The sequence below is a fragment of the Taurulus bubalis genome, assembly GCF_910589615.1.
Source record: "Taurulus bubalis genome assembly, chromosome: 7".
Lineage (NCBI taxonomy): Eukaryota > Metazoa > Chordata > Actinopteri > Perciformes > Cottidae > Taurulus > Taurulus bubalis.
In genome coordinates, this window is record NC_136595.1 from 26,074,619 (window position 1) to 26,102,505 (window position 27,887).

The 27,887-nt window shown below is 43.5% G+C and overlaps 2 protein-coding genes across 2 annotated transcripts in view; one reads left to right on the forward strand and one right to left on the reverse strand.

Annotated features, from left to right (window-relative positions):
• Positions 1-961: 961 nt before the first annotated feature.
• On the reverse strand, positions 962-4,066 carry bloc1s2 (biogenesis of lysosomal organelles complex-1, subunit 2). Its single transcript, XM_079221531.1, has 5 exons — positions 3,827-4,066; positions 3,460-3,576; positions 3,231-3,350; positions 3,020-3,124; positions 962-1,690 (listed from the first exon to the last, which is right to left on the reverse strand). Exons 1-5 carry the CDS (start codon positions 3,990-3,992, stop codon positions 1,659-1,661), a joined length of 540 nt encoding a protein of 179 aa, XP_079077657.1. The 5' UTR covers positions 3,993-4,066; the 3' UTR covers positions 962-1,658.
• Positions 4,067-5,073: 1,007 nt separating this feature from the next.
• Positions 5,074-27,887, forward strand: part of usp24 (ubiquitin specific peptidase 24) — a gene marked incomplete at its 5' end in the record, with an annotated part of 46,612 nt that continues 23,798 nt past the window's right edge. The window contains 28 exons of the mRNA XM_079221442.1: positions 5,074-5,373; positions 8,775-8,943; positions 9,181-9,248; positions 9,345-9,488; positions 9,808-9,933; positions 10,313-10,348; positions 10,472-10,537; positions 12,793-12,858; positions 13,093-13,167; positions 13,282-13,440; positions 13,534-13,648; positions 13,807-13,910; positions 14,035-14,142; positions 14,233-14,328; positions 16,750-16,971; positions 19,998-20,105; positions 20,202-20,351; positions 21,882-22,013; positions 22,651-22,762; positions 22,852-22,928; positions 23,015-23,155; positions 24,352-24,405; positions 24,489-24,604; positions 24,753-24,819; positions 26,101-26,211; positions 27,122-27,220; positions 27,334-27,507; positions 27,597-27,682. Coding sequence (XP_079077568.1) covers positions 5,074-5,373; positions 8,775-8,943; positions 9,181-9,248; positions 9,345-9,488; positions 9,808-9,933; positions 10,313-10,348; positions 10,472-10,537; positions 12,793-12,858; positions 13,093-13,167; positions 13,282-13,440; positions 13,534-13,648; positions 13,807-13,910; positions 14,035-14,142; positions 14,233-14,328; positions 16,750-16,971; positions 19,998-20,105; positions 20,202-20,351; positions 21,882-22,013; positions 22,651-22,762; positions 22,852-22,928; positions 23,015-23,155; positions 24,352-24,405; positions 24,489-24,604; positions 24,753-24,819; positions 26,101-26,211; positions 27,122-27,220; positions 27,334-27,507; positions 27,597-27,682 — 3,281 coding nt within the window. The remainder of the gene's footprint in view (positions 5,374-8,774; positions 8,944-9,180; positions 9,249-9,344; positions 9,489-9,807; positions 9,934-10,312; positions 10,349-10,471; positions 10,538-12,792; positions 12,859-13,092; positions 13,168-13,281; positions 13,441-13,533; positions 13,649-13,806; positions 13,911-14,034; positions 14,143-14,232; positions 14,329-16,749; positions 16,972-19,997; positions 20,106-20,201; positions 20,352-21,881; positions 22,014-22,650; positions 22,763-22,851; positions 22,929-23,014; positions 23,156-24,351; positions 24,406-24,488; positions 24,605-24,752; positions 24,820-26,100; positions 26,212-27,121; positions 27,221-27,333; positions 27,508-27,596; positions 27,683-27,887) is intronic.

A 27,887-nucleotide genomic window follows, 5' to 3' on the forward strand; every position in this document is an offset into this window, starting at 1 on the left:
CTCCTGGCACTCGCATTTAGCTTTTAGAAAACAACCCCGAAGTGATTTAATGGACCCGATTTGAGAGCCTTTGGGAGGGGAGCTGAATTTATGCCCCAGGGCTCTGGAAAGAGGCAGAGATGGAAGGATCACAGTGCAACAGTAAATAATGTTACAGTATGAATAATGAGCTCCCTCTGTGCCGGGGCCTCAACTGGACTAATGACAGAGACCTGTTTTAGATTAGGTCTTGCACAAACATATACACACACACACATGCGTACATGTGCACGACCCCAACACACACTCCCAGGAAGGAGGTCCTGTCAGTTTAGATAAGCTCTGGGTTCTGCTGTGGGGCAGATAATATAAAAAAGGAGGGAGATGGCATCACACGCACATCTTTAGTCACCCGCTCCTTTGAGTTGGCAGGTATCGGGCAGCCGCTTCCCTCCGAAGATTTGTCTTCTTGTGAGGAAGGCTGAAAGTCAAACCTCCTTCAGCAGAGCAGTTTCTTCAGAGCCAGAAAAACATATTTGATATGTTCACTGTGCATCAATTTAAGTCCTCCATCGTGGAGCAGGTCTGCCATCTGCTGCCGGCATGAGGTAATGGTTTAAGTTGCAGTGAGGAACTTTGAACTACTCATGAAACAGTCGCAATTCAACACTTATGCCCCGAAATGACTTTCATTATTAAACGAGACAGTCAGCGAGAAGATTGTTCATTTATTTATAGTTTTTTTTCAGAGTCGGATTCTAGTGAAACCAGATGACATCATGTAGGTTCACTAGGATTTCCTTCAGCAGAGACCAGTCCACCGTGGACAGACCCAGATCCAGCAGAGACCGTCAGAGGTCTGCTGCAGTAAGGGACTGCGGTGCTTAGAAGCACTACCGCTTTTGTCCACAGGGAGCACCAGAATCAACGCAAAATTAAAGTTCCTTGGACCAACTTTAAGGAAACAGTCATGCAATGATATGCACAAGGTGTTTATTTAAAAGAAGAAAAAAAAGAAAACTCCAGTCTAAGTGTCAAAATCTCCAGGGATACAATACTTAATCCATATTAAATATATTTAATATAAAACAGCAATTCACACAGCCAGGACAAATACAAGTGTAACATCAGAGAACATCAGGCTACTATTATTAAGTGGAAATATATCCATTATGTAAAATTATCAGAATTAGAAGGCTGGATATTTAATAAAAATATCTATAAGCATGCTTCATCAAGTAAATATTTACAAAGTCTCTGTTTCTTTAGTAGTAATTTAGTAGATTCTGATTCCACCACAATTAAAGATATGCTAGTAATTAGGCTGATTTGTTCAGCATGAAGTGTATTTCCAAAGAATGTGGGTTTCACGCCACACACTCCCGTTCATCTTCGCCGCACGACTGCTGCCAAAAATCTGTGATACTGGAGTTAAAAAACTAAGCCACGGCCTGCAGCTCTAATTCATGTCCTTTCAGCCGCTTCCTCCTGGGTCCTGTTTTCTAGCTGTCAAAATGTCTCTGTTTGTTGTTTCAGTCTCAGTTCACGACCTCCCCGCAGCTCCCGGCTTCGCTGGCAGGGCGAGGAGAAGGCGAGGCCGGGTGAAAGAAGGTGAGCGGGCACTATAACTCTCAAGTCGGCCTCTACTTTCTCCTCCTCCCTCCTCATCATCATCATCATCATCGCTTCTCCAGTTTTTTGAATCGGGCCTCTGTAAAGATGAGAAAAGACAGGGATGTGATCACTCTGAGGCTAATGGATGCTCAAGTCTAAATGCCTAGCCCTTTGTGAGCTCTAATGCAGAAATATTTAGGTGCGATATCGTCCGTGGTGTCACAGCACCACCTGGTGGTGGACTTCATAATGCGTCACCATGTGAGCTAATGGAGGTGCTGCACAGATCAGACAAAATAACCAGAGAATAGAGAGAGAAGCCCTTCACCAAATACAATAATTAAAAGGAAGCATGTTGTGTGTGTGTGCGTGTGCGTGTGCGTGTGTGTGTGTGTGTGTGCACGCTGAGGCTTCAGTGAGTCTGTGGTGTATCCAGGATGTTTCATGAGGGCGTCATCGTGGTGTTTATATCGCTTTCCTTCAGCAACGATTCCCAAAGCCGAACATGTCGAGAAATACTTGTTCCCGAATAAATACCAACCCTCTACTTCACTTTCCTATATAAATATATACACTAGCACGTATGTGGTCTTCTGCATGGTTAAACCTCAACAGTTCACCAACATTACTTTGTGCCTCCTCCTGCTATTATTATATTACGTTTACAATTATTGACAAAGGGATCGAATAAAAAACAAAAAAGGCCCAATTGACGGTCTCGGTTTGACGCCTGAAAAGCTAAATAATAAATAGATGGATTTACATATTTGATGGATTTACACATTTGATGTATTACTCTGAAGACAATTAGCCTACTAGCGCAAAATACAACAGTCTATAGCACAACGATCATCTGTGGCAGAGTTACATGTTTAAAAACATGGGTTTTTTGTGTTGCACACGAAGCCTTTCGGGAACCAGTTTGCTGGAAAGATATTGTATGATGTCGTATGATGTCTTTTCTTTATGTTTTTATGATCTGTTGCGTCATTGGGCTGTAACTAATGATTATTTGTATTATCAATTCATCTGATGACTATTTCCTAAAATCTGTGAAATGTTGGACAATACTGAAAAACGTCCATCCCAGTCTCCCAAAGTCCGGGGTGATGCCTTTAACATCTTGTTATTAGATATTCTGTTCAATTTGATATGAAAACAAAAGAAACGCAGACTGGAAACTTTAAGGATTAAACGATTGTCAAAATAGTTGTGATTATATTTTCAGTCTAATAAACTAATCGCAAAAGGACAATAAAGTTTACAAATACTGTGGTTGATTGGAACAAGTCAGTAACAATGTTACTAAACTGGCAGCTATTTACTTAATTTATTCTTTAAATTTACCTGATTAAAATCTGTCTCACTCGATATGATTGGACTGAACACATCATACATGCACACTTCTGCACATTAGACATCTTACCCAGTTTCTTGGAGTACGCGTCCATTTTGTAAGCCGCCTGTTCGAGTGACGACACTTGCTCCTCGATCTGATTGATCTGGTCCAGGTATGGCTGCAGGCTGGCATCTAAAGAAGAGAAGCAGAATAACAGAAAAACCAGCAGGCTGTAGTCAAATATATTAAACAACAATTGGAAAACAACAACAAACAAGGATTATGCATATGGCCTCACATTTGTTGTTGAGATCCTGCAGGTTACGGCTGATGTTGATGCTGATGTCCTTCATCTCCATGTACTTCAGGCTGGTGAGCTTGTTCATGTTCTCCAGCAGACGGTAGTCCTCACAAGTCCCTGAACAGGTGAGGACATAATGCATGAGAGAGAAGAAGAAAAAACAGGTGATTATGAAAGAAGTGCATCTGTAAATCAAACATATTATTTGATCTTTGTGTGTAAATACCTGTTAGTTCTCCTTGCAGGAAGACGGACATCTTTTCAAACATATCGGTGCACAGCTCGTCGATATCGGGCTCTGCGGGCTCCACAGCCTCCTCTGCTGTCTCCACGCCACCGTCACCTGTGCGCGAGCGTTAGCAGATTAAATACACAGAACACTAGTTCAAAACAATAAATGGAGCAACAACAACAAAAAAGGGAGAATACTAATAAAGCCATGAAAAACAATACGAAAGAAAACAGACTCACATAATGGTTTTACAATGTAAAAACACACGGAAAAGCATACAAAATACAATAATAATGAGGTTACTATGTGCTGCTACGTTAGTGTTAGCCAGCTACGGAAGCTGCGAGGAGACATCACCCACTGTTCGTGCTCGGCTTCTTGGGAGCGACCACCGGGGTCTCCGCCGCGTCCGCCGGGGCTTCCGCCGGGCTGCTGGAGCTGGCGGCCGCGTTCAGAGCCGCCAAACGGGCCGCAGGAGCCCTGGAGATGCTGTCCATTGCTGCGGCGTCGTCGCCCGTCGCAGCCATTTTGTTCCTGTTTTGACTTTTCCCCCCTCCTGTCACATGAGTGGTCACGTGACGTCCGCCCGCCCGCCACCGGCGCCAGTCGCGCGCATTGCCACGCCCTGGTGAGGTCGGAATGTGAGGCATGCTATTTAGTACCAGTATTTAATTATTTAGTACAAACAAGAAAGTAATAAAACAATGTAAAACGGAATAATTAGACTGTTCTATGTTTAATAAATTGCTTTTCCAAAGTGTGTATATATATATATATATATATATATATATATATATATATATATATATATATATATATATATATATATATATATATATATACACACACACGAAAAGGTTTTTTAATTAAACTTTGAAACTATTTGGTCACATATTTTGAGATTTTTTATTTTTTTTTAATTTAGCCAGTTCTTTTTACAATTTAAAGATAATAAAGCAGCCTAAAAATGTGATGATACTGAACACAATTAAATGTTTAACTCAATTACATTTTAATTGTATTTGTATTGCCCAATATCACAAATATGTAATCCATATTAAATGATCATTGTAATATAATCATATTTTACTATTTAATTGCATTCGTAATTTTGGTAAAATGCATCAATAATCATTTTGATTACAAGTTAAGACATGATTATACATATTTATTCTTAAATTATGAAATGACCAAATCTGAATTTTGAGATATTGTAGGATGTCTATATTCCTGTTTTCCTTATTATGCTTAACTTTTTTATTTTAATGCTACATTCCCTCTCAAAAATTAGCTCCAATCAATGATACACAAGACAGTGATAATATATATATGTATGTTTTTAAACTTCGAAATCGTCACTACGTCTCGGACTTTTCGCTGTGCGCGCTCCCGCGAGAAGCATGCAATTCTTGGCAGGCTGAACTCCGCGTAACACCTGTGTGCCGGCGCGGCTGTGGGGGGGAAGCTAGGATCGTGACAGGCTAGCAGCAGTGGACTGTAAACATGGCGGCGTGCACAGCTACAGGGCTGTGCCGAGCACCCCGTTACTACTAGTCCGCGAGACGGAGACCCCTCACACCCCCCCTACACACACCTCCCCGAAAAAAAATGGAGACCGAAGAGGAGCAGCACATAACGACGCTCCTCTGCATGGGTTTCCCGGACCCCGACGTGATACGGAAGGCGCTCCGGCTGGCGAAGAACGACATAAACGAGGCGGTGGCGCTGCTGACGAACGAAAGCCCCGGACTCGGTTATGGATACGAGCCGATGGAGAGCGGGCCTGCCCCCGGCGTGGGCTCGACCGGAGACGTGGAGAGCAGCGGCGGCGGCGGCGGCGGCGGGCGGACCGGGACGACGGGAGGGTTTGACCCGCCGCCCGCGTACCACGACGTGGTGGATAGCGAGGTAACAAAAAAAAAGAGCGGGGTTTCCCAACCGGGCATCAAAGGACCCGGAGGGAGGAGGACAGGGCGACTTACCGGAGAAACGGAGGGGCGAGCCCCGGTTAACTCTGCTAAAGTTAGCGGCTGGTGACGCCACAACGAGCCCCAACGTGAGCTGTCTCTCCGGTCCCACGGGACAAGGGACGCTGTCACCGGAAAATTGTACGGTAGCACGACGTATTGGCGACTTAAACGACGTCGCAAACCTAAATTCTTAAAACTTAACAGCTACGCTAACCCAACTAGCTAGTAGCCGGCTGGCTAGCTAGCCATCCAGTGTCAGCCGGTAGCTGGACCAGGTGTAGCGGCACAGAGGCGGCACTCTGCGGGGTTTAAATCACTGATTTCCTCTGGCGGTGGGTAATCGATCCCATCGGCTAAACCAGCGGGACTGCTGGATCTATTCAGTCTGCCTTTTGCGGGGCGGCTTTGCAGAGTGTTAGCCGACGTTAGCGTCCAGGGGCTCGGCTGACAGCGTCGACCTCTCGCCGACTGCGCGGTCCACTCGAACCCCGGACGGCGGTTTCGCAACGTCTCTTGGCTCACGGGGCCATTTTGATCATTTCTTCCGGCCACATTCTCAGCTGTGAACACATTTAAAATATGCTTGTGTCACCTCGTGTGTGTGTGTGTGTGTGTGTGTGTGTGTGTGTGTGTTTGTGTGTGAGGAGCGGTTACACTTGATGCTGTGAGGCCGGTTGGTTCTGTCAGATCTACCCTGCAGGTCGCATCGTTTCGTCCTAGTTTGTGTCACGTGTTGTGACAGTTCACTGCTTTGGCGACTCATGCATACCTGTCTACGAGACGTGACACCTCGAGGTGCCTATTCAGCAACTCGACCTCTCAAGCCTGTTGCTCCCTTCAGATCTCCTCCTAAAATCCTGCAGGTGCTGTCAAAGGGAAAGCAGCACTTTCTCCCAAAAATAACACTATGAACTGTAAGATGATTGATTGAGACTTTCCAACCACCTGCTGTATCCCTATGATTCATGGTTCCAGCTGCTGTGACTATGAATCAAGCGTGAATGGGAGTAAATTAACCTCAATATCTGTTTTATTTTTCCACTAACTCGCTGTCACACTGTTATAGCTGCAGGGTAAACAACCGTTGGCATTTACAGTATGCAGGAAAAAAATAGCACACACTTTACAGGTCACTGTAAATAATGAGCCTGTTTTTGTGAATATGCCAATAATGGTGTCGGTCCAAACTCACTCAGCCCAAGGCGACTCCTTCTCTTGAGTTCATTGAATGTCCACACGGCCAAAACAGTCCTAATTTGAACCTACTTCCATTTGTAGTTGTCGTAAGATGGAGAAGTTAACAAGTGTCTCGGCCCCCACATGTCATAGAAATGTACAGTGCAGAAAATGAGCCTCAAGAATAAAACGCTTTATTTGATTGCTCCGTTTGCTGTATTTGTGCTTAAGAGGCATGTCGCAGGCCTATGCCCCCATGTTATGCTTCCAAATATAGCCCCGCTGTCTCCCTACCACACACAAACACATTGCAGTTTTGTTTTTTTGCAGAGCCGGGGTCCCAGGAGGGCCGCCGGGTGCATAGTAACAGAGTGGCTCTGGGTTACCTCACCGCCCTGCGCAACCGCCACACATGTGGTCTGTGCCTTCAGGGACTCAAGCCTTTCCCCCTGAAGCCTTCAGGTCTCGACTCACTGAGGGCGTTATTGCATGTTTGATGGTTGTTTACAAGCATCCCTGAATATCGTATACAAAGATAGGAAGTTTGCTCTTTTCTCAGTGCCGTCATTCTTGTTGAAATCAGAGGAACCAGAGAGTTCTGATTCGCAATGATACATCCCCCCTTGGTTACTTTAAATGTAGTGTTTTTTATATATATATATATATATATATACACACACACACACACACCGGTGTTCGGTTATTTTCTCGCCCTCTCTCCTTCCTCTCATCCATCCATCTGTCGTTTCTAATTTTCCTCGAAAGGGAAGGGATGAAACACGATGCTTCTTTGTTGCCTTCTCCTCCCTTTACCTCTTCCTCCGCTTCCCCTCTTTAACGCTCAGTCCATCACTTTTTTTTAAATAAAATATTTCATTAAAAACATGCACTGACTGAACACATGGACCATTATGTATGCTAATATGTGGAGATGTATTCAGAATGGTCGGACTTGACCTAACTCTTCTTTGCCGTATTCATATTTGTGATGTGCGGCGCCCAAAGGCAAACTGGACAAATGAGCTGTAAACAGTTTGGGTCATTTATAATGTAGTTAAAGCTGAATTAAGATGCTTTTCAATACTAAACAGCAGGTCAAGCCTCAATAGATTGCTGTAAATGATTTGCGCGATTGCAAAAAACCTTAATCACTAGTTGATAGATCTGACGTGCTTCAGTGTGACATGTTCCACGGGTGAGTTCTGCTATGTAATCATGAATATGCAGATGACTTCATGAATATGTACACAATGTTATAATGTAAATAATTCAATAATCCTTTGTGTGCGTTCACCACATGGACTTGTAGACTTTACTGCTCCTGGGCATGTTTTGTCCTCGTAAAGGGGTCGGGTCTGACCTCGGCTTTTTGAACGCAGAAGGTTTGAGAGGTGACGTTGAGTGAGTCGGGTTTTAACTTGACCGTCACGACCTGTCCGTCAGTGACCACAGAACATATGTCCTCGTTTGGGAGCCTTAGAGATGTTTCTGATACCTGAACCAGCGTATCGGCCGAGTCCTGATCCAATACCAGTGTGTTTAAAATAAATAAATATATATAACTATTTTTTAACAGCTATATACAACTAACCCTGCGTGGCTCTGATTTCAGTAAGACCTGGCTCATCCGACGGTACTTAACAGGCAGGAGGCGCGTGTTGTTGTTGTTCCCGTTAGCGTAACTGAGCTGTTTTGATAACGTGGTATTGGATCGGTGCGTAGACTCGCATACTCGCCGATACCCGATCCAGCGTTGATTTTTAAAGCTGCATCGGAGACATTTTCGATACTGGTGTCAGGGCAACTCTAGGTAGCGTTAACAAGACAAGTCATCACACACACCGTGTCTCACACGTCACAGCCCTTTTTGACTTCAGTGAAACACTTGAGAACAAGCGCCTGCTTGGGAGCAAATAGAGGGCGAAAAAAGACGGCGAGATGAAGGGCAGATCGAGAGCGAAAAGGACACACTTTCACAAACGACTGCTCTCGCTCTTCTCCCAGAGGGAGCAAAAAAATCGAGCGTCATCCTCTCTGACTTTATCGTTGCCAGAGGGCCGTTTGGATTAACCCCAGCTGCAGCGTCCCAAAACAACAGACGACGCAGCGTAAAGCAAAGGTTGTAATTGTGTCGTGTGTGTGTGTGTGTGTGTGTGTTTACAGCGGAGCAACGATGAGAATGGGAACTGCTCGGGGGGCAGCATGGAGTTCCCCACCACCAACCTGTACGAGCTGGAGAGTCGCGTCTTCACCGACCACTGGTCCATACCCTACAAGAGAGAAGAGTCCCTGGGCAAGTGTCTCATCGCGTCCACCTGCCTCGCCCGGCACGGTAAGACCCCGATTGTGTGGGAGGAGGATTTATTTTTGAAGGTCTGCTTCAAAACCCAAACGCTCGCCATCTGCGTTTATGTCTGAGTGTTTTGTTTGCACCGTTTTTCACATGTTATTTTGGACGCTTGGCGTTTCATGGGCTCAATCTGTGTCTCCTTCGTCACAGCGAGTCTCCCCCTCAATGTGTTTTGGATGTGAGATAAATATGTGAAACCAACTGCTCCCTCTCCGTCAGGTCTCGCTGACGCCGATGAAAACTGCAAGCGGTTCATAGACCGGTGCATGCCGGAGGCCTTCAAAAAGGTGAGCAGCACACAGATTAAGTGGCTTTTTAATACTCGATTCATCGACGCACATTTTCCTGACTTGTCCGCCTCCGTCTTTGTTCCCCGCCACCAGTTGCTGACCAGCAGCGCCGTACACAAGTGGGGCACCGAGATCCACGAGGGGATCTACAACATGCTCATGTTGCTGGTGGAGCTGGTTGCAGAGCGGGTGAAGCAGGACCCCGTACCCGTGAACCTGATGGGAGTCCTGACTATGGTGTGTTCTCGCTCAGGCGTTCGACGTTCATTTCTTTATAAGGCATTTAATACTTGACCTGTTTCTTTACAGCGTTTGTATAAAGGCAATTAAAGTAGTCATTAAATATGAGATATGTGAGTTTAAGTCTGCGGAGGCTCGCCGAGCGAGAGCATAAACAAAGCTCAAAGCTCCTCTGTACTTCTCGTGCTCCGAATCAAAAGCCAGGACTTATCTGCCATTTTTGCAATCTAATCTGCTGCCGTGATTTGTCAAAAAGAAATGCTGATTCGTCATGAATATGTATTCATGCTCGTCGTCGTTGTCTTTTTGTGCGCAGGCCTTCAACCCGGACAACGAGTACCATTTTAAGAACCGGATGAAGGCCTGTCAGAGGAGCTGGGCGGAAGTCTTTGGAGAAGAGGCCAACATGTTTGCGGTCTCGCCGAGCAACGCCTATCAGAAAGTAAGGGGGCGACTCGTGTGTTCGGGACTCTCCGTCTCTTATTGCTGTGTGTGTGTGCCAATTCATCCAGATGCTGCTAGTACACACACACACACACACACACGCTTCCTTATTAGCCTTTGTTTACGGTTCGTAGTCGCGCTCAGGGCCCGACAAATGACTTCTTCATCCCCGCTGCTGTGTAACGGAGCCACTTGGGTTCAGAAGGACATGTGTGACTGACACGCAACAGCTGTCAAACAACTTGTGTGTGTGTGTGTGTGTGTGTGTGTGTGTGTGTGTGTGTGTGTGTGTGTGTGTGTGTGTGTGTGTTTCTCTTACAATAATTTGCAGTGTCACTGTTGAATAAATCCACTGAAAATGTACCTCTGTCTTCCAGGAGCCTCATGGTTGGCTGGTTGATTTGGTGAACCGGGTGAGTAATGAGCCAGATTTGTTTGTCTCCTTTTCACATACATGCCATAGTTGTTTTTGTTTGGCCTCATGTGTCTCATTTCCTTCTCCTCTTTATTCTTTTTTTTCTTTCCCCCGGGTCAAGTTTGGAGAGTTGGGAGGATTCACCGCCATCCAGACGAAGCTCAACGTGGACGAAATCGAGATTGCTGTAAGAGTCGCTTCCTTACTTTGATCTCCTTGCCTTCCTTTTTTAAATTGTCTTGACGTGTCGTGAGAGTAATGGGATGGTTGCTACTGGTTCCTACTGGTGGTGGATGGGAGAGAAGCACCGCAGACAGACTTTTAGACAGACTATGCGGAGGAAAGGTCACCGTGTTCACCCCCACTGCTCTCAGCTGCAAGATTCCCCCCTCACTCGTACTCTCACTCACAAACACGCTCTCTCATCCCCCCGCTGTGTTGATGGTTGAAATGCTCTGTTGTGTTGTGTGTTCTGAGGCATCCTTGTACTGATGCGTCCTTCTGGGAACCTGGCCGGAACCACAGCAGTGCATGGCCATTGATTCAGTGTGTGCGTACACACACAGACACACACACACTCTCTCTCTCTAAGCATATTAATATGTGGGGCTGCCTGCTGAAAGTCAACGAGTCAAATCATTCGTAGCTGACCCCTCAGTCAACTTGAAATTATTCAAGCCCAGCACTTTCTTTTTTATAAAAAAAAAGAAGAGGATAGATAACAAATACGCTCAAGGAGTGACTGTGGGTTCAAAAGCTCCGTTTCTGCCCGTCCAGACAAAAAAAAACATCCAACACCGACATCAGTGGCATTTCCCCCCAAACCATCCAATACATGTATATTAAAATATTTATATTTTTGTATATATATTATATTTTGACATACATACACACATCTGTATGTATGTTAATTATTCATTAACTTAATTAATGAATAATTGAGATAGAGATGTGTGTGTGTGTATGTATATGTATATAAATAAATAACTCATTAATTAAGTTCATTATGGAACTATTAAAAAAAGCAATGAAAGGTGTACAGCCAAATCCGATTCAAATAAAAACAATTCAGATTTGGATACGGCCCTAAAATGAAGGAGAGTGGATGCAGACCACTCTGCAGTGGCAGGAAGCTCCATAAGTTTGTAAGCCGTCTGATACCGAACATACTACAAGCACAGGAGGGAGAAAAGATAATGGGATGAGTGCTCCCTCCTCTACTGACTCCCAAGGCTGAGTCATTCATTTGTCTGCTTTGAGCAGGAAGTCAAGTGCACGGGGAGAAGGAGGAGGAAGAGGAGGAAGAGGAGGAGGGGGGGCACTGAGTGAATAGAGGAGGAAGGTGGGGGAGACGGGAGCCCAGAAGCAGAGATGGAAATCGGCCAGAAAAGAGACAGGAACACGGGAACCATTCATTAAGCCCCTGTGATTTAGCACCGAATGGCAAATGACAGCTGAGCTCTTGTGTTAGAAACTGACCCACACATCTGTTAACGCTCACGAAGCCCGTAGACTGTATTTAAGAAGTGGACGCAGTCATTGTGACGTCGTCCGTTGGTTTGTGGGCGTGTGGATGTTTTTGAAGCTTCGAGTTCACCGATTTGGCTTTTTTTTTTTTTTATCCGGGGTATTGAAGTGACCATATTTGGACTGAGGAGGAGTCACGTCATATACGGCTGTGGTAGAGACCTGTCAATCACCTTGTAGCCCCGCCCTAAAGCGTCCCCTGTTTGACTCTAAATGGCCAGAATTTACTAAATGAACATCATGCTGTATTGAAGAAGACTTGAAACTAGAGATTGAGACACAAACTCATGTTTACAATGTTTACTGAGGGAATACATCAAGAGAAGTAGAGTCATTTATATAGACTTCTATACAACCAGAGGAGTCTCCCTCTGGTGGTCAGGAGAGAGAATGCAGCTTTAACACATGAAGCATAGACTTCTATACAACCAGAGGAGTCACCCCCTGGTGGTCAGGGGAGAGTATGCAGGTTTAACACATGACACTTCTATACAACCAGAGGAGTCGCCCCTTGGTGGTCAGTAGAGAGAATGCAGCTTTAACACATGAAGCATAGACTTCTATACAACCAAAGGCGGGTGGCCCCTGGTGGTCAGGGGAGAGAATACAGCTTTAACACATGAAGCAAAGACTTCTATACAACCAGAGGAGTCGCCCCCTGGTGGTCAGGGGAGAGAATGCAGGTTTAACACATGACACTTCTATACAACCAGAGGAGTCGCCCCTGGTGGACACTAGAGAGAATGCCGGTCTAAGACACCTCGTCGTTAGCTTCCCGACATCACAACCACGACTGATTTAAGGTTAAAAGATTGAATGGACAATCCCTAATTGTCAGACGGCGGCTGTATTTATGAGTTGATTTAACTCGTCCGTTTGTGTCGTATCTGAGTCTCTTCCGCTCTGCCTCCACAGTGTGTGTCGGCTCTCGTCCAGCCGCTTGGAGTCGGTGCAGAATATCTCAACTCCAGCCTCGTGCAGGTGAGCTCATCTCATCTGCACACACTGACCCTGAACTGCTGCTACTCTGTGTTATCTCCATTTCTCCCGATATATTGTACTTCTTGTACTTCACATCTTTTGTAGCATGTGTTCTGTCCAAGTTGTTCATTTGATCCCATTCAAATTGATATTCTGTGTTAGTTTTTTTGCTGTGTCTTCTAACTGTTTTGCTGCTTGCAGTGGTCCAACAAAGTTTCCTATTGTTTTTCCTAGCCCATGCTTGATCCAGTCATCCATAAGATGATCACGTATGTGCAGAACCTGGAGGAGAAGGACCTTAAAGACAAGGTGACACCCACGGATGTTCAGCAAAAATACGCGATCAGGAAATCTGCATTATGAAATGTATATATTTCTTTAATTTATGAATGTTGCTCCTCATTTGTCTGTCAACCATAACAGCGCCTGGTGAGCATCCCGGACCTGCTGTCGGCCATCAAGCTGCTGTGCATGAGGTTCCAGAGGGAGCTGGTCACCGTGGTGGACGACCTGCGGCTCGACACGCTGCTGCGCATGCTCAAAACCCCGCACTTCTCCACCAAGATGAACTCCCTCAAAGAGGTCCGCTCATAGGATGACGTTGGAATCTAAACGGCACAAGATTGACGTTTTTTTTTCTGGGTGTTTTCATGAGTTTTTGTTTCTTCTTCTCAGGTGACTAAGTTGATAGAGGAGAGTACGGTGTCAAAGACGGTGAAAAATGCCATTGACACAGATAAACTTTTGGACTGGCTGGTGGAGAACTCGGTCCTATCAATAGCACTGGAGGGTAAGAACACCGTCACTTCCTGCCACAAACTGATCTTAAAGGAAAAACTATTGCATTTGTAACTACTTCATAAAGAAATCTTAAAAATGATCAGGTTTCTTAGGCTTTGGTTGACTGTATTCACAGTGGTCATTACATATTATTTCATATTTTCTCAGGTAACATTGATCAAGCTCAGTACTGTGAGAGAATTAAGGGAATCATTGAGTTGCTGGGGAGTAAACTGTCGCTGGACGAACTCTCCAAGATCTGGAAAATACAGGTCAGCACCAGAACAAAATGTACCTTTTTATTATTAAGCGCACTGAACACTTTTGGTTTTGTTTGACAAAATGATAAAAAAAAGTAAAAAAAATCCTCTATTGATTCTTTTGTGGTCATTTCAGGCGGGCCAGTCATCAACTGTGATAGAAAACATCCATACAATCATCGCTGCTGCTGCTGTGAAGTTCAGCTTTGATCAACTCACCCACCTCTTCGCCCTCATACAGAAGGTGAGGGACATTTTGGGAGTAAATTGGCTCAATGAAAAGCGGTTTGTAGGTGTAGTGCACACAGTAATCTTTTTTTTGCGTGTTGTTTAGAGCTGGGAGGTTGAGAGCGACCGCGTGAGGCAGAAGCTGCTCAGTCTGATCGGGAGGATTGGCAGAGAGGCTCGCTCTGAAACCACAACAGGAAAGGTATGTTGGCAGATCCACGACCGGGCCGAGGCCCCTGGCTTTCACCCACAACATGTCATTGAAAGAGTCCAGTTTCAACCTGGAACGACTAAAAGAAGACTGCAAAACAACAACAGAGAGACTCACAGCGACTATGGAAACGGCAAAAACAACAACGAAAAATACACAATCACAAATAGATGTGTAACAAGTAAAAAGAGACACGAAATGACACAGACGCACAAAACGACCACACAGAGACACACAAAACAACCACATAGAGACACATCGAACACATAGACACAACACAACCACACAGACACAAAACAACTACAATAAGACACAACATGTCTTACTGTACGACCACAGAAAGCCACAAAATGACCCAGACACACAAAATGACCACATAGAGACACAACGACCACATAGAGAGACACAACGACCACATAGAGAGACACAACGCGACCACATAGAGAGACACAACGCGACCACATAGAGACACAACGCGACCACATAGAGAGACACAACACGACCACATAGAGAGACACAACGCGACCACATAGAGAGACACAACACGACCACATAGAGAGACACAACGCGACCACATAGAGAGACACAACGCGACCACATAGAGAGACACAACACGACCACATAGAGAGACACAACGCGACCACATAGAGAGACACAACGCGACCACATAGAGAGACACAACGCGACCACATAGAGAGACACAACGCGACCACATAGAGAGACACAACGCGACCACATAGAGAGACACAACGCGACCACATAGAGAGACACAACGCGACCACATAGAGAGACACAACACGACCACATAGAGAGACACAACACGACCACATAGAGAGACACAACACGACCACATAGAGAGACACAACACGACCACATAGAGAGACACAACACGACCACATAGAGAGACACAACGCGACCACATAGAGAGACACAACGCGACCACATAGAGAGACACAACACGACCACATAGACACAACGCGACCACATAGAGACACAACGACCACATAGAGAGACACAACACGACTACAAAGACACACAAAACGACTACACAGAGACAAAACTATTTCAACAGACCCAAAACAACTACAAAGACACACAAAACAACTACAAAGACACACAAAACAACTACAGAGAGACACAAAACAACTACAGAGAGACACAAAACAACTACAGAGAGACACAAAACAACTACAGAGAGACACAAAACAACTACAGAGAGACACAAAACAACTACAGAGAGACACAAAACAACTACAGAGAGACACAAAACAACTACAGAGAGACACAAAACAACTACAGAGAGACACAAAACAACTACAGAGAGACACAAAACAGCTACAAAGACACACAAAACAGCTACAAAGACACACACAACAATCACAGAGAGACACAAAACAACTACAGAGAGACACAAAACAACTACAGAGAGACACAAAACAACTACAGAGAGACACAAAACAACTACAGAGAGACACAAAACAACTACAGAGAGACACAAAACAACTACAGAGAGACACAAAACAACTACAGAGAGACACAAAACAACTACAGAGAGACACAAAACAACTACAGAGAGACATAAAACAACTACAGAGAGACACAAAACAACTACAGAGAGACACAAAACAATCACAGAGACATAAAACAACTTCAAAGACACAAAACAATCACAGAGAGACATAAAACAACTACAGAGAGACATAAAACAACTACAAAGACACACAAAACAGCTACAAAGACACACACAACAGCTACAAAGACACACACAACAATCACAGAGATAGACACAAAACAACTACAGAGAGACACAAAACAACTACAGAGAGACACAAAACAACTACAGAGAGACACAAAACAACTACAGAGAGACACAAAAAACAACTACAGAGAGACACAAAACAACTACAGAGAGACACAAAAAACAACTACAGAGAGACACAAAACAACTACAGAGAGACACAAAACAACTACAGAGAGACACACAACAATCACAGAGAGAGACACAACAATCACAGAGAGAGACACAAAACGACCACACAGAGACAAAACTATTTCAAGAGACTCAAAACCACTACAAAGACACACAACAATCACAGAGAGAGACTCAAAACCACTACAAAGAGACACAAAACAACTACAAAGAGACACAAAACAACTACAGAGACACAAAACATTCACAGAGACATAAAACAACTTCAAAGACACACAAAACAACTACAAAGACACACAACAATCACAGAGAGAGACACAAAACCACTACAAAGACACACAACAATCACAGAGAGAGACTCAAAACCACTACAAAGACTCACAACAGACACACAACGCGCCCGTGGGCCTCTCTGTCTTAGTGAGGCCACGGAGGCGTCCACACAGGTGTAGTGGTGGCGCCTGAAGCCTCGCTGTCTGCAGGTGCTGGAGGTGCTGTGGGAGCTGGCTCACCTGCCCAGTCTGCCCACCAGTCTGGTGCAGCAGGCGCTGGAGGAGCACCTGGGGATCCTGAGCGACGCCTACGCCGTCAAGGAGACGGTGAAGCGCGGTTACATCATTAAATGCATCGAGGACATTAAGAAGGTGAGGCGGGCGTCTGCAGTCGCTCCTTATCGCCTTTGTGGATGTGGGCGAGTGTTTGTTGTGGTTAAAGGTGTTCCAGGTCATTCCAGGAGACGCTCTTCAAGAGGTTGCTTGTTTGTTTTGTGGTTACATAAAAGAAAACCCTGTTCCTTGCAGGTGCAGCTCAATCTGTTTAAATTAAACTGTGGAGGCTCATTGCTGACGTTAATAGAAAATAAACTGAGGTGAAATAAAGATCCTTTAAGTCGTTATAATGACTTATCATCTCAAAATAATGACTTCCTATTTTAAAATAATGACTTCCTATTTTAAAATAATGACTTTCTATCTCAAAATAATGACTTAAATAATCAAACTCTATCTCAAAATAATGACTTCCTATTTTAAAATAATGACTTCCTATTTTTAAAAAATGACTTCCTGTTTTAAAAAAATGACTTTCTATTTTAAAAAAATGACTTTCTATTTTAAAATAATGACTTCCTATTTTAAAATAATGACTTCCTATTTTAAAATAATGACTTTCTATCTCAAAATAAAGACTTTCTATCAAGATAATGACTTTCCGTCTCATAATAATTACATAATACCTCAATAGAGTGAGAAACTTCCTCGAAATACGGACATAATATTGTCACAAAATGAATTCGGACCTCAAAATAATGAGAATCTTCCTCCAAAATAATAATTTCACACCTCAAAATGATTACTAACTTTCTCAAATTAATAATAAACTACCATAAGTCATTATTTTGAAACACTAAATCAATATTTTGAGAAACTTTCTCATTATACTGACTTACAGGATCTTTTTAATTGTTTTATATCACATTGTCGTAAATGATCTTCCATAGGAAAACCACAACATTGCACCTACATTTTCCTGCCTGCGGTGATGGTGTTGTTAAAAAAAAGTTAGCGCGTCCTTGTTAGCGATGCATTTAACCTTCAACTCCAGTTTGTTCCTCTAACTTTGCCTCAGTCTCGCGTTCGCAGAGCTGCAGTGGATTGTGGAGGCGGGGCCTCACACTCGGTGCCCTCCACCAGTTCATTATTAATTTCAACTCTTTTTTTTTTTAAGTCATGGAGAGACTAACTTCCTCTCTTTTTCCTCTGACCGAACCACAGGAAGTGTCTCCCTCTTTACTCTCTTTGATCTTCTTGTTGCAGAGCTTTGATGTATGAAGCTCATACATCGTATATGTGTGTGAGCTAACCAACTAACCTTCCATATTAATGATAATATTCATGTTTGCATAAGGACGGGATTTGTAAAATCATGTCGACAGATTCAAGAAAACTACACACATTATGATTAAACTCCTCTTTAAAGGACTCTTTCACATTTATTGATTTAGCATTTCTAAGCAGTATATAAACTTAAAGCAGTTAAAATGTCTTTAGAGGAGACTAGAATTGTCGTAAAATACTTCACATTAATAAACACTTTGAATAAATATAATTTTACGTGATAACTACATGATAGTGAGTTAGGAACCGTTTATTTAAATGTTAATACATTGCTTATTAATGATAAATAGTGGCTGTTTCCACGTGGTCTTGATTTATTCATTATTAAGGGTAGAAATGAGGAAAAGCAATGGGGGGGGATTCACATTTCTTTTTCTTTTATGTTCACATGTAGGACAACAAGTACCAGTGAACTGTGTTTAGATTCAAACTGCCCCTCAAATAAAAAAATGTATGTTTCTAGACTCACACTCAGGAGGACTGTAAAGGCAGCGACACTCAAAGCTCATTTCTTACTGGCACTTGGGGCAAGAAGAAGGCTAACTCTGTGGCCAAAGTAAGAGAACAAAGCCGGTACCACTTTATAATCCCAATGACCAATCTGTGTCCGATTTCGCCGGCCAATCGCGGTGGAAGGTGCTTAACCACAAAAAGGGGGGTTTTCATTGGTCACAGGTTGATGATTTCACACGTGATTGTAACGAGAGTGTGTGTGTGTGTGTGTGTGTGTGTGTGTGTGTGTGTGTGTGTGTGTGTGTGTGTGTGTGTGTTAATCGTCTGCTTGCTTCACTGAGAGGGCTTTGGCACCGACTAATGATTACACCGTGGTGTTGATCTCGTCCCGGCTGAGCGCCGGTGGGATTAAATGAGTGATTGTAGCCGCTGGATGAATGGGCAGCTTTTGGTGGAAGGGAAAGCACATTTACTCATGCAGAGGGAAATCTGATCGGAGCCTCGGATTTATAAAAGGGACATGTTTGATATTTGATTTGGACTTAAAAGCCGTTGTAAGAGGACGAACGACAGCAGATGGAGCAAAGTGATGTTCTGTGTGCACGTATTTTAGACCCTAAAAGTGTGTGTGTGTATATATATATATATATATATATATATATATATATATATATATATATATATATATATATATATATATATATATATATATATATATATATATATATATATATATATATATATCAGTTTAAGTGAACAATCTTCACCTCTTGAACAATCTTCACCTTCCTGGCGGGAGCTAGCGCTGCACAAAAACACATATTTTACCCTGCAGAACAGATGAGTTGCTGGTCTGCTGCTTCCTCCATCGGTTTGTTTGTTATTGTGCGACTTTGGTGAATCCAAACAAACCTTTTTTTAGACACCAAAGCCACACAATAACATAAACAAACCCACTGATGTAAGCAGCGGGAGCCCAGCAAGTCCTGTGTTCATGTGAGGTGAAATCACTGGAGTCTTACGGATTAGAATGAGAGCATAGATGGAAATAACTTCTTCAGTTCTCCATCAGAAAAGGCAATTAAAGAGGTGAAAATACTGTAAATAAAAGCGTTCACTTAAACTGATAGAGATTCTTTTAGGACGTTACTTTGCTCTATCACACACCTGAACTCTCCCTGAAACAGTCACAGTCTTGTCCTCAGTTTTACATCCCAGGCTCCGGGTTTTCTTTCTCATGTTTACACAGCCGCAAAAATTAGCGCGTCTGTGATGACAAAGCAATCTAATTAAAAAAAAAATCTGATTAGCATGCGTTTGTGTGCTCATTCCGCTTTAATGGATATCATTATCGTGTGTGTGTGTGTGGTGTGTGTGTGTAGGCGTCCCAGCAGAGCAGTCCTCAGGCAGTCTGGGTTGTTCCTGCTCTCCGTCAGCTGCACGAGATCACCCGCTCCTTCATCAAGCAGACCTATCAGAAGCAAGACAAGGTAACTCACACACACACACACACGCCAGCAAACACACAACCAAGCCAACGCGTTGTCGGTGCGTTGTTACCGTGTTTTTTTTGTTTCCCCCCACAGAGCATCATCCAGGACTTGAAGAAGAACTTTGAGATCGTGAAGCTGATCACGGGATCCCTCGTGTGCTGCCATCGGCTGGCTGTGACCGCCGCGGGAAGCACCGGCCTCTCGGGCTCGACTCTGGTGGACGGGCGGTACACCTACCAGGAGGTTTGTCTACAAAGAAGCTCATTTCTTAAGGGACACTTTGATGTGTAGAAGTGTGTCTGTGTGAGCTTCTTCTGCAGTGTTACTGCAGCAGATGGAGCAAAGTGATGTTCTGCTGTGGACGTATTTTAGACTCTATCTGTTTAAAGGAACGCTATATTTAGAATGTCTTAACCTCTTCACCTTGATGTCAGACACACCTTTCTGACTGAACTGAAGCTGTTATCTCTGCACACACACCAGACTCTGTTCACTAAAACACTGATTTAACCTCAGAGCTCAGCAGCTGCTGGTCTACTGCTGAATCAATCGGTTAGTTAGTTTGTGTTAGTGTGACTTAGTCCGAACTAACTTTAAAACCCCAGTCACACAATAAACTAACCAAATGAGGCATGTCTTATTGTAGGACCACAGACACACAAAACAACTACAAAGACACACAAAACGGCCACACAGAGACACAAAACGGCCACACAGAGACACAAAACAACTACAGAGAGACACAAAACAACTACAGAGAGACGCAAAACAACTACAGAGAGACACAAAACAACTACACAGAGACACAAAACAACTACAGAGAGACACAAAACAACTACAGAGACACACAAAACGACTACAGAGAGACACAAAACAACTACAAAGACACACAACACGACCACACAAAGAGACACAAAACGACCACAGAGAGACAAAACTATTTCAACAGACTCAAAACAACTACAAAGACACACAAAACGACTACAAAGACACACTAAACTACAGAGACACAAAACGACCACACAGAGAGACACAAAACGACTACACAGACGCAAAACAACTACAGAGACACACAAAACGACTACATAAACGCAAAACAACTACAGAGAGACACAAAACGACCACACAGAGAGACACAAAACAACTACAGAGACACACAAAACGACTACAGACACACAACACGACCACACAAAGAGACACAAAACGACCACAGAGAGACAAAACTATTTCAACAGACTCAAAACAACTACAAAGACACACAAAACGACTACAAAGACACACTAAACAGACACACAACCTGTGGGTCTCTCTGTCTTTTAAAACCCCAAAGTCACACAATGAACTAACCAAAAGAGGCAGTGGGAAACCAGCAACCCTTTATGGTCTTTAAAGGTAAAATGACTGTTTTTGTCAATGGAGTCTCGTGGCTTTTAAAGGAGCATAGATGAATATTACAGCTTCGGTTCCACATCAGAAAGGTCGGTCTGATGGCACGTTAAAGCATGAAAATACATATATAAATATAAATATAGTGTACACTGATATAGATTCTAACATGCGTCCACAGCAGAACATTGCTTCGCTCCGTCTGCTGCAGTAACTCTGGAGAAGAAGCTCATTCAAGTCATGATTTGACGTTAATTATGAGTAATCTCATTTGAGGCCTAATTTTCTCTGAGCTGGAAGGTTTACAGAGGAAGTATCAAACATGAGCAGCACAGTGTGTGTTGACCGTGTGTGTGTGTGTGTGTGTGTGTGTCTGAATCCATTCAGTATCTGGACAGCCACCTGCGCTTCCTGGCCTTCTTCCTCCAGGAGGCCAGCCTCTACCTGGTCTGGAACCGGGCCAAGGAGCTCTGGGAATGCCTGGTTTCTGGGCCGGACGTCTGTGAACTTGACCGCGAGGTATGAAAACCGTTGTGCAAAATGAAACGCTTGTCCTCGGCCATTTTGTTTTGTGTTTTCTCTGGACGACTGCTCCGCAGGGACAAAGGCTGTTGGCTCTATTTATTTTATTTTAGAGCAGTATTTAACGCAGGTGCATGAACATACATTAAAATAAGTTAAAAAATTCAACAATTTTAAATTTAGATGTTTAGTGGCTTCTGGTGAATTTTGCATTAAGAGTAATTAAAGGGACAGTTCACCCCAAAATGAACGATACACATTTTTCCTCTCACCTGGAGTGCTGTTTGTCAAATCTAGGCTGGTTGCAGTCTGTGCAGTGATACGGTTTAGCGGGTGTAGTTCGGTCGAAAGAAAATAGTTCCTCCATGAAACTGCCCACAACAAGGACTGCAGATTATTTTGAGTAACCGGGTGAGGATTCCTGGAAAGACACATTGCTGTTGGGTCTTTCAAATGTTTTTTGGAGCACCAAAAAGGCGATTTTGGGCTGAACTGTCCCTTTTTTAGTTTTGAGTTAATCAGTGTAAAGCTAAAAAGAAGCGTCTACAGAGAGCAGGACGACCTCCAGGTTCCCCTCTGAGACACTGGGCTCAGTAAACGTGGTGTGTTTCGTTGTGTGTGTCGCTGTGTGCAGCTGTGTTTCGAGTGGTTCACTAAAGGACAACACGACCTCGAGAGTGACGTTCAGCAGCAGCTCTTCAAGGAGAAGATCCTAAAGCTGGAGCCCTATGAGATCACCATGAACGGTGAGAGCCTGTGAACGAGCACCGCAGCCGTTCTGGATTACATGTGGACGCATGTGATGCAACATGTTTTTTTATTATATGTTTCGCAGGTTTCAATCTGTTTAAGACCTTCTTTGAGAACGTTAATCTGTGTGACCATCGCCTCAAGCGCCAGGGAACGCAGCTGGTGAGTCCTCGCTCGGCTGTAAAGAGGTACAACGCACCGCGTTTGCATTTATTACGATGTTTGCATTTAATATGTTTCGATTTCAGTGTGTGGAGCGCCTTGACCTGGCGGGGATGGATTTTATCTGGCGCATCGCCATGGAAACCCCCGATGAAGAGATAGCCAACGAAGCAATCCAGCTCATTATCACATACAGCTACACCAACCTCAATCCCAAAATGAAGAAGGTGTGTGTGTCCGTCTGATTTATATCAGTTTAGGTGTAACTATCTATAGGATTAGTACGCTAGCTATAGGATTAGTACGCTAGCTATAGGAGTAGTGCCCTAGCTATAGGAGTAGTGCCCTAGCTATAGGAGTAGTGCCCTAGCTATAGGAGTAGTGCCCTAGCTATAGGAGTAGTGCCCTAGCTATAGGAGTAGTGCCCTAGCTATAGGAGTAGTGCCCTAGCTATAGGAGTAGTGCCCTAGCTATAGGAGTAGTGCCCTAGCTATAGGAGTAGTGCCCTAGCTATAGGAGTAGTGCCCTAGCTATAGGAGTAGTGCCCTAGCTATAGGAGTAGTACGCTAGCTATAGGGTCAGTACATTATATATAGGGTCAGTACATTATATATAGGGTCAGTACACTAGATTATATAGGGTCAGAATATTATCTATAGGGTCAGTATACTATCTATAGGGTCAGTACACTAGATTATATAGGATTAGTACATTATCTATAGGGTCAGTACACTTTAGGGTCAGTACACTAGATTATATAGGATTAGTACACTAGATTATGTAGGATTAGTACATTATAGGGTCAGTACACTAGATTATATAGGATTAGTACACTAGATTATGTAGGATTAGTACATTATCTATAGGGTCAGTACACTAGATTCTATAGGATTAGTACACTATAGGGTCAGAATATTATCTATCGGGTCAGTACACTATCTATAGGATTAGTACACTAGATTCTATAGGATTAGTACACTATAGGGTCAGTACACTTTAGGGTCAGTACACTAGATTATATAGGATTAGTACACTATAGGGTCAGAATATTATCTATCGGGTCAGTACACTATGCTCTCTTTAAAGTTACGGACTCCAGGAGTTGCTGTCCACCGTTGTTTGTTTGTGTTATTGTGGAACTTTTGTGTCAAACAGTTAGTTTGTGATCCCCAAAGTCTCACAATATCACTAGCTAACCGATAGAGGCAGCGGGAGACCAGCAACTCCTGTGTTTTGTGTAAAATTACAGTTTTTGTGAATGGAGTCTGGAGGCTAACTGCGTTAAGTGAGTCATAGGAGTATTTCCTGGTCTGTAGTTAAGTTTGAAAAGAACAAATACTGACTGTAATCGAGTTATTCCAGAGTTAACGTGCGTGAGTTCAGTCTTGCAACCGGATATTAAATTAATTTCCCTTTCTTCCAGGACTCCGTGTCTCTGCACAAGAAGTTCATTGCTGATTGTTACAAGCGACTGGAGGTAAGAAAGTGCTCCTGTTGTTCCGCCTCACGGAAAAAACTAAAACCTGACCTCTCATAATTCCCGTTTCCGTTCCCTCTCAGGCGGCCAGCTCGGCGCTCGGCGGGCCGACTTTGACGCATGCCGTTACCAGGGCGACCAAGATGCTGACCGCCACCGCCATGCCGACCGTGGCCACATCTGTACAATCACCATCCAGGTACAGAGGGGGGTTTGGGTAAGAGCAGAGTTACTAATCCTATTCAAACACGTCTCTCTAAGAGGTTTCCTCGTCCTCATAGAGATACTAAAACACACACACACACACACGTAAAAAAACCTGTTGAAACTTGTGTGTCCGTCTGTAGATCCACGAAGCTGGTGATAATCGAAAGACTGCTGCTACTGGCGGAACGCTACGTCATCACTATAGAGGTAGGACGTGAACTTTATTCAGCACCGGGGACATTTTTGGGGCTTTTTAATTGTTTGCTAATTTTGGCTATGTTAATGCGTTTGGCGTACCTTGTGCCGAGGGTGTGATTTATTTTAATATTTTTTAATTTTGGAAGGTCAACCTCAGCTCCTGTAATAAGTCTGTAGTAAACTGTTTAGCCCTGAAGTTTATTTATGTAGCACCTTTTTAAGCAACGAGGCAATTTAAAGCACTTTACTTAATAAATGAAAAGACTCAAGGCGAGTTTATTTGTATAGCAACAAGGCGATAAAAAGTGCTTCACATAAAAGCATTAAAACATAATGCAGAAGAAGCCTGATTTAAAGAAGAAGGAATAAAATGCAGTAGTGAGATGCAGAAATTGATTAATATCCTTGAATCTGGTTCAATTAAAGGCAACAGCAAACAGAAAAGTCTTCAATCTGGATGCAACTGACGAAAGACATCAATAGTTATTTTTCGGCCAATAAGTTGTAATGGAAAAACACTTTTTCCATTATTTTTACTTTATTGGCCTATCATTTTTCATTATTTCGGGGTCTAAACTAGCCTTCTTTAAGGGGAAAAAAACTTTATAAAAAGGACTTTTAAATACACTTAAAAACGGACTTCAGCAAGAATAGAGAAGCTAAAATAGAATAATGCAGAGAAAGAAACAAAGAGAAAAGTTGCCGTGTAAATGATTTATTAAAACTCTTCAGCCCTGACAAAATGTCTCCCAGTCAAACCAGTTCAGACGTCATGTATTCTTTTATATCGTGACTGTAGGGAACAAGCACGAGCATTTAATATACAGAAAACAATTACATTTTGTGTGCAGCATTATGTAAACAAATATTTACAGGGATCAAATTCTGAAAATTGTAGATTTAAGATGAATATATTTTATTTGTATAGCAGTTTTTAAGAAGGAGACATTTTTGTCAAAAATAAAAATGATTTATTTATATATTTTTAAATCTGCCAAAAAAAAATGCATCCAACCCAATGTTGTTGTTAATCATTGACATTTCCCAGACTGAAAAAAATGCCTCTGGTATTTAGCATATGTAGATTAATCAAACTTTAATTATATTTTTTTTTACAGTGACATTATGTAAACAAAAATAAATATGAATAGATTATTTGTAATCAGGACAGATGTTGGTTAAAAGATGAGAATGTGATTTTATATATACCCATGAACAATAATCAGTTTTAACACGAAAGGTTGTTTTTTGTAATAATAATAATGTCATATTTTGTGTGCTTCTGTGTAGGACATGTACTCCGTTCCTCGCACTATTCTACCTCACGGGGCGTCGTACAATGGACACCCCGTCACGCTCCACATCACCTACGAGTCGACCAAAGACACTTTCACCCTAGAGGTACCGTGGGACTTCTGCTGGGGCCTTTCATATGAATAATGCACCGTCTGCAGAGGGAATAACCATGTTCTCTGTGTGTGTGTGTGTGTGTGTGTGTGTGTGTGTGTGTGTGTGTGTGTGTGTGTCTCTCTCTCTCTCTGTGCGTCTCTCTTTCTATGTGTCTTTCTCTTTATCTGTGTCTTTCTATGTGTCTCTCCGTGTGTGTGTCTCTCTCTCTTTCTCTGTGTGTCTTTCTATGTGTCTCTCTCTTTCTATGTGTGTGTGTGTGTCTCTCTATCTGTGTGTCTTTCTATGTGTCTCTCTTCGTGTGTGTGTGTGTGTGTCTCTCTCCCCCTGTGTGTGTGTGTGTCTCTCTCCCTCTGTGTGTGTGTGTGTGTGTGTGTGTGTCTCTCTCTCTGTCTTTCTATCTGTGTGTGTCTCTCTCCCTCTGTCTGTGTGTCTCTCTCTCTTTCTATGTCTCTCTATATCTGTGTGTCTTTCTATGTGTCTCTCTCCCCCTGTGTGTGTGTGTGTGTGTGTGTGTGTGTCTCTTTCTATGTGTCTCTCTCCCCCTGTGTGTGTGTGTGTGTGTGTGTGTGTGTGTGTGTCTCTTTCTATGTGTCTCTTTCCCCGTGTGTCTCTCTCTCTCTCTCTTTTTATGTGTCTCTCTTTCTATGCATCTCTCTCTCTTTCTATGTGTGTGTGTGTGTGTGTGTCTCTCTCTTTCTATGTGTGTGTGTGTGTGTCTCTCTCTCTTTCTATGTCTCTCTCTATCTGTCTTTCTATGTGTCTCTCCCTGTGTGTGTGTGTGTCTGTCTCTCTCTCTCTCTCTCTCTTTTTATGCGTCTCTTTCTATGCATCTCTCTCTCTTTCTATGTGTGTCTCTCTCTCTCTCTCTTTCTCTCTCTCTCTCTCTCTCCCCCTCCTGCAGACCCACAGTAATGAGACAATAGGAAGCATCCGGTGGAAGATATCTGAGCACTTGAGCTGTCCGGTGGATAACGTCCAGATCTTTGCCAATGACAGCGTGGTAAGTGTTAATGACTCCAGTTCCTCTTTTCTTTTAAAAGAATAAATTTGCACCCGTCACTCCCTCATGAAGCTACATTACAAATGAGACTCCGCCCCTCCGCCGTGTTTCAGATGACCATGAACCGGGACCAGAAGCTGCTCTCCCAGCTCGGCTTCAGCGACGAGCAGACCCTGACCGTGAAGAGCTCGGGCACCGGCACTCCCTCCGGCAGCTCCGAGTCCTCGGCCTCGGCCTCCAGCAGTTCCAGCTCCGCCGTCTTCAACTCCGCCTACGCCTTGGAGCAGGTACCAGACATCACCCGGAACATTTTTATTTTAAACGTGGACCCTCTGACATCGATTCTCACGACGCGTCTGTGTTCTTCCGTCTCCAGGAGAAGTCGCTGCCCGGCGTGGTGATGGCTTTGGTGTGCAACGTATTTGAGATGCTTTACCAGCTGGCTAACCTCGATGAAACCAGGTGAGATGAATGGTTCTAATGGTGCGTTCACACCAAAAGAGTTGCGAAATATTCGCGGGAGTAGATTACATGTAAAGTCAATGCACAGACGCGAATGGTTGCGAAAAAGCGTTGCAGGAAAAGAAGCGAATTAACGACACAAGTCGAGCGAGTAAAGTCAGGCGAAAAAGGTGTGAACGCGAGATAATACAAACTGTGTGTGTGT